The 7,195-nt window shown below is 40.3% G+C and overlaps 1 protein-coding gene across 1 annotated transcript in view; it reads left to right on the top strand.

Moving 5' to 3' along the window:
* Positions 1-6: 6 nt before the first annotated feature.
* pdhx (pyruvate dehydrogenase complex component X) overlaps positions 7-7,195 on the top strand; it is a 29,477-nt gene continuing 22,288 nt past the window's right edge. Inside the window, exons 1-2 of the mRNA XM_034880206.1 lie at positions 7-39; positions 2,170-2,270. Coding sequence (XP_034736097.1) covers positions 2,256-2,270 — 15 coding nt within the window. The 5' untranslated portion in view covers positions 7-39; positions 2,170-2,255. The remainder of the gene's footprint in view (positions 40-2,169; positions 2,271-7,195) is intronic.

Below are 7,195 nucleotides of genomic sequence, written 5' to 3'. Positions count from 1 at the left end.
TGGAGGAGGGAAACATAGTCAAATGGCTGAAGAAGGAAGGTAAAAAAAAAGAAAAAAAAAGCACATGACACAATGCTTCATTTGCCAAGCTCTCATTTTTTCCCTAACCCTTCTAACATATTAATCTACTGTTCAGCAGGTTAGTCTTACGATATGTATTTCTCACAGTAACACCGACTGCATCTGTGCTCATCAGATTAAAAAAAACCTCAGCATTTCTTTTCCCCGCAATGATGGACCAACATTGCCACTAATCATTTACTTGATGCTGTCACATTGCTCTGTAAGGCAGAGGACTAAGCACTGGAAACACCAGAGGGCATTTGGTGGCTACTTTTGTTCAAGGAAACACAGCAGTCACTATTCATCACAGCTTAGCAACTCTGCTCAGCGAGGCGCCCCAGTCACACTCTCATTTATCAGGAGGCAGCATACTGAATTCTGATTGGCTGCTCTGCTGTGTTGCCATGTACTCCTGTGACTTGGGGTGAGCTATGTACATGTGTGTGGACGTGAGAAAGGAAAAGACAAATTCCCAGTGACAAGAAAAACACATCCCGGATGCTACTTTTCTACCCCTTAAATCAACCATAGAGTTTAAAGAGAGCTTTCAAAAAGCACACATTTTACATCAGGGTAGTGGGAGTAATTGTTCTACAATGGAATCCTGTTTGAAGGCTCCCTGAATTAGACTTGAACATAACCATCTCACTGGAATGCCCCTAAAAAAAGCTTTTTCCACATAGTTGCCCATTTGGAGCTTTCATCCAAACAACTATCTTAGTAGATTTATGTGTGAAGATGATGTAACATAGCCCCGGCCTGCATACCATAGCTAAATATCTTTTTGTTGTTATACTGCCCGTTGGCTTTCTGGTTGAGCAGAGGTAAAAGGTCTTCAGGTCGCCTGTTTAATCTTTGATATTGCGCATCACACCTAACCCCCGGGGTCATACGGTGTTAAGGTACAAATGCAATTTTTGAATTCTCCACTCCTGCTTGCTCTCAGGGGCTTCTGACGTCAATGCTCCCTCTGCTCTTTCAACCTTCCCCTCACCCATCCCCTTCCACTCCTTCCTTCACCCACCCTGTTCCTCCTTTCCCTTCACCGAGTATCTCTTAATGTCCCACAAACTCTCTTTTTCAATTGAGGTATTGAGTCGGTACATTTTTGTTTTTATCATCATAGCACAGTCTTTCTTGATTTTCCTACTAATAGTTCCATTCCCGGGCGATGCGCCTTATTAGAGCTTTTTTTCTGCCAGTAGAAGGAAATCTGACCTTAATCGTACACACCATACCTCCTCCTGGTTTTACGCATGGACATACAGTATGTCACAGAGAGGATTCAATCATACCATGCCTAGTACTCCTGACTCTACGTGAAATAGATTGACTGCTAAGGGCTTAAAGCTCGACATTGCTTATGGGCTATAATGTAGCCAAAACATTCTTCAACATTAACCTATTAATTTCTAACGAGCCTTTCCTGTAAGATTAATTTGTACAACTGACGACAATAGCTTTTCTTCTACTCTTCTTTTTGCCCAAGGAGAAAAATAAGCTCCATTTGTCTGTACATCATTCCATTGGAAGCCCAATTTGGAGTGTTGCACAAAATGGGTGTAGCACAAAGTGGATCTATGAGCATGGAAGAACTGAACCAGTGGCTCCTAATTGCCACCTTCTTCTATTGCTGAGCAAATGCTAATATATTCCAGCTCTCTGATGCCGTGGACCAGCGGGAATCTCCTGGCACTCCAAGGAGAGGCAAAGATCTCGCCGCCTTTCAAACATGCTGTTTCTGTATCTCACATTCTTTCCCATGAAACATTGATTAGGCTCTTTCATTTGATATGTAGGCCAAAGCCCGAGCAGATCATGTCCCCCATAACCTTTTTTGTCCCTTCACAGGAATGCTTTCATGTGTATGATAACTCATTTGTTCTTTGTGTGTGCAAAGCCCCGGCGAAAGAGCCTTTTGTTTTTAACATGCTCCTGGTGATTATGATTCATTCATTTGCAATCGTAGCAGCTAAAATGAGTTATTTGTATTTTAACTAAGGTCACGAGACCCCTTTTGTAATTAAGGGGTTGTTTTGGTCTTTAGTTGCTTAAAATGACAAACAAACGTTCATATTTAGATGTGTTCTCGGATGTCTTTTGCAGGTGAGGCAGTGGCAGCCGGTGATGCCATTTGTGAGATTGAGACTGACAAGGCTGTTGTTACCCTGGAATCTAACGATGACGGTATCATGGCAAAGATATTGGTGAGTGAGCAAAAACACAGATGCACCTCTCCGAGAGATGATTAGATACCAAAATAGAGGTATACTTACGTATGAAAATAGAGGGTTGACAAAGTATACGGCATTCTGTTAAAATACTGTACCTTCAAACTATGTAAAGTCAGCAATTTGCAGTAGTTATTGCTATGTTTTTTAAATGAGTTTATTAGGGCAGCAACTTACGATTATTTTCACAGTATGTTAATTTGACTATTTTCTCGATTGATCGACAAGTTGTTTGGTCTATAAGATGTCTGAAAATGGTGAAAACTTTGGATCAAACGCGCAACATGACGGCCCCAAATGTTTTGTTTTGTCCACAACTCAAAGATATTCAGTTTACTGTCACAGAGGAGAGAAGAGACTAGAAAATATTCCCAATTAACAAGCTGGAATCAAACAGTTTTACTTTTGTCTTTAAAAAAAACAACTCCGAGCGACCTAATCGATTATCAATATAGTTGGCGATTGCTTTTAAACTTGACAACTAATTGTTTAATCGTTCTACAGCTCTAGAGTCTGTATTCACATTGATAGAGTAAAGTTGTGTTAATATTCCGGTGGGGATGTTCCAGGGTTCCCTCGTTGCCTATGCTAATTGGCTACGCTTGTTAAATCCACTCTCCCTATACGGGGACAGCAACACTTTGACAAGCTGTCTTCAGTGACAAATACCCCACCTCCCCCCAAGATCTTCTCGTTTGAATATTTAACAGGCTGCCAGAGACAGAACGATCACATTTGTTTTGTTTTGTTTCTACCACGTTTGTCCCCTTTTTATCTTTAATAGCTTTTTTGACTGATCTGTGAGAGATCTGAGGAAGCATGTAAAATGGGAAGGAGGGGGAGATCTCCTCGTAGATAAAGTACCATTAACCTTTTCTTTTAGCTTCCCTGTTTTAAAAAAAAACCTGTGTTTTGTTGGAGCCTTGCTCCATGTCACAGAGAGTGGCTTATCTAACAACCCGGCGTGTCCCCTGGCCATGTCTTTTTGGACATGCTCACATTCTGGTGGAGCAGGGTTTAATTAGCTGATGTGTTTTTTTTGTGCAGTCTTAAAAATCAAACAAATACGCAACCAGTCTGCACCAGCATATATTATTATTTGTTATACTTTTTCATGAACAAAACAATCTTTTCTGACATGCGCAGACACAAACTCAGAAATGGCTAAATTAACCCTCCTGCTATTTCACTTTCACTTGCTTCCTTTCTTTCACATTCCCTCACTCCATCCCTGTTTGCCACTGTGGCTATGAGGTAGTTTCCATAGCAACCACCCAAGAATTGGGGGTAGGGGCCTTTTTAGAGCTGAATCTGGCAGAGAAAGATGGTCTGCATTAGATAAACTCGCTCTCTATTCTCTTTTCTTCTCTCTCTCTCTCTCTCTCTCTCTCTCTCTCCCTCCCCTATGTGCATAATGAATGAAAAAACAACAGCTAGTGGCAATATTTCAGAGATTTCTGCACCCTAACATGGCATGGGCAATCTGACATCCACGTTGTTTGGGTCAGAGTGAGTTAGATCTCTGAAATGTAACAAGGGCTTTCCAAGCACCCAGTCTGTTTCTAATTTAGAGGCTACCATAATCACCCGCCTGTGGCCAAACGCCTGGACAGTCTGCAGTAGGCACGGAACGTCCTGCGCTCCACAGGGGTAATTTATGGGGGTCCAGGACTCCTTATGGCCCTTTACCAATTTCCAACCGTGGCTCTTTGGGGTGAGAGAACAGGGGAAAGATTGTGCTCATATTGGGATAGGGATGTTGGGGGTGGGAGCAGTAGCACTGTTAACAGAGATTACTGTATCTCATCATACTTTTACGGCGTTGCTCTACCCTGACCCGAGGGTTCAATCTGAACATAAACCCCGGGAACAATCAATCATACCTTATAGGAGATGACACGTGTGTTTGCAGATACATAGTACAGATGCTCACTGCTTCCCTGTGTTCAGATATGTATAACGATGAATGCTACTGAGCTATAAATGGAGAATACTTTTCTAGAAATTTTGAGGTGAATATATTGATAAGTACACCAGAATGTAGTTGATTGTGGATGAGCTAGCAATTGATATATTGGATTAAATGACAAAGGACTGATAGATGTATGAATAGAAAGATACATTGATGAAGATATCCAAGACCTTCCACAGTGCTAACCTTTCAGTTTCCCAAGTATCATTCCCTGTCCAATCATCTCTTCATTTCCACACACTGTCATTTAAGGAATCAATTTAAGCACCAGCATCCATGTGTCCTCTAAATCAATCCTTCGGATAAATCACTTTCTAAGCTCGGAGTATTCTCTTATTTCAAAATGGGCTGAGACAGATCCAGAATTTGAAAATGAGAGTAAATTGTCTGTGGGCTGAACGCTGTTGGCCGTTGGCTGTTGGCTGAATTGAATTAGTTTACAGTTCATATTTTGCTTCAGTACATCCGGGAAAGTGGTTAGGATTGTGGTGACACATTATAGAGAAAACAGGAAGTGGAGAACAATAGAAAATATGGAATACATAAAAGGGAAATGGCCTGTGATAAAGGTTCCTTGACAGTTCAAACCCAGCATGTTGTGGTTATATGGTTAGAAAGCTTAACAAGCTTTAACAGCTTAACATGATGCCCTGAAGGAATGGGTTGATTTGTGCGTTGCAGCTTAAATGTTTTGTTATTTTGTGTTGTGCGATCGCATTTGGCTGACAGACTGGTAATGCTTAGACAAAGGCTGTGGCTGCAATCCTCTGCGTATCTGTCATGCTATATTGATCAGAGCCAGACCATGTCTCACTCCTTCCCTTTCTGTTTATATGCAACTCTAGGCTGAATCCACCTTCCTTTTACAAATAAACCTACTCAACAATATACAATCAGGGTTTGATCTGGGCTTAGACCTATTTGTACCTTCCTCTGTACAATGTTTGACCACGATGGGATGTATTTTGTAGCCAGTGACTGTCAAACCTGTAATAATCATGTTATGAAATGTACATCACAAGATTTACAGCGACAATAGCAACCATTTCAATTAAGTTTAAAGGGATGTTTATAATTGTTTATGATAAGCTTAATATAAGAGAGCTGTTTGGACTCTCAGGGGACTCGTATCACAGTATGATAACAGCTGTTTTTATATAAGTAGGTTAAACCTCATAAATGGTCTAGTCTGACTTTGTAATATCATTAGCCTAGCTGATGGGCTCCGGAGAGGTCCCTTAAGAGCCCTATTTCAGATGGGTTAGATTTTTCACAGCGAGAATGGTGCTGTAGGAAAGACTGAGCGATTCTGGGACCATTTTCTTTAAGCATCAAAGAAATAATTACTGCGAGGACACAACGTAAAGATCAGAGATAAAGCATTGTCTAATTATTTTATTCAGAAGTTGTCATCCATCCATGTAAGTCAATGTCAATTTAATCACAAAATAAATATTTTGTTTGTTGCAAAATGGTAGAGAATGCCCAATGTACTTTTTTATTAACACGATCATAATCTATACTCACACATAATATTTCTGTTATTAACTTTTTTTTAATACAACACACATACAACAAACAATTTGCATCATGGACCTGCATCACAGTACCTACTGCAAAATTCAAGACCATACAACAACATAGTAACAACACAGACAGTAGACCAAATAAAGATGTATGTATGTATGTATGTATGTATATATGTATAAATCACAACACCATATGCCCATCATACTTGTCCCTCTTCCAGTAGAAAGCTTTTTGGAGCGCTTCAGAAAGATTCTCCATTGATTAGGTGTAGAATAACACATGAATAACAATGTAATTATTGTAAACTGTATCTGGCCAGAAGTGTGTGGTTTTATTTTTATTCATTGCTACCTTTGATCGCAATAACTGTTTTAAGACTGAGATATTCAGTGCTCTAGGCCGTAAAGATTAAATATTTCTTCTTGCTTTTTAAGCATCACCTCGTTGACCATAAAGTGAAACCACATACATTTGACCCCTTACTAAAGCTGGGCTGTGAGTACAATATGTACTTACGTTAGATTTCAGTGTGTTCTACAACCATTTGATGGCAGTGTTGAGCCCCACTACATTGTCCTGACCATCTGTTTCTGCAACTACCCAGCATGCATGCTGTTGACAGTGCATGCAACTTTACTGTGATAATTCTCGTGTGTGTGTGTGTGTGTGTGTGTGTGTGTGTGTGTGTGTGTGTGTGTGTGTGTGTGTGTGTGTGTGTGTGTGTGTGTGTGTGTGTGTGTGTGTGTGTGTGTGTGTGTGTGTGTGTGTGTGTGTGTGTGGGGGGGGTAAAGAGGTGGCAACCTTGTTATCATGGTTTTCAAAATTTCCACTTTAGTGAGAAATGCACTAGCCTTGCAGGCACTCTTATTGCACTTTCTGGTAATGGTTTGGTAATGGTTTGCTTTGCTTATGTTGCTCAGCTACACATTCTGTCAGTTAATGGTGAGTGGTCTTCAATTCATATACCTAACAAATTCTAGTTCAATGTTTCTGATAGGTATTCATCCAATTCATATTAGTACTATTACAATAAGGGTAGGATAAATATTTAATAAGGTTTCCCTCGGGGTCAACCAGCAGAAATAAATTCTCAGCCTGAGAGGTGGGGGGGTGTGGAGCTATGAATGGAGAATCTACTGCAAAACAACATTAAATTCACACATCTAACTAGTATTTTTGTAGCATACAGGGTGAGGATGTAGAAGAGGTTTTCTTCTGATGACTCTTCCCTTAAAAACCATATCTGTACAAGTATCTCTTTATAGTGGGATGGTGTACCACAACTCCAGTGTTTGCCAAGTCTTTCTGTATTGATCATGCAGTCAAACGTGGGTTTGGACTTGCTTTTCTCATAATCCTGCGAGCTGTTCTGTCTGATATTTTTCTTGGTCTTCCAGAT

Source organism: Etheostoma cragini, chromosome 8 (genome assembly GCF_013103735.1).
Source record: "Etheostoma cragini isolate CJK2018 chromosome 8, CSU_Ecrag_1.0, whole genome shotgun sequence".
Classification (NCBI taxonomy): Eukaryota; Metazoa; Chordata; class Actinopteri; order Perciformes; family Percidae; genus Etheostoma; species Etheostoma cragini.
The sequence above is the reverse complement of the archived record's forward strand: the minus strand, read 5'-3'. Positions and strand labels throughout refer to the sequence as shown.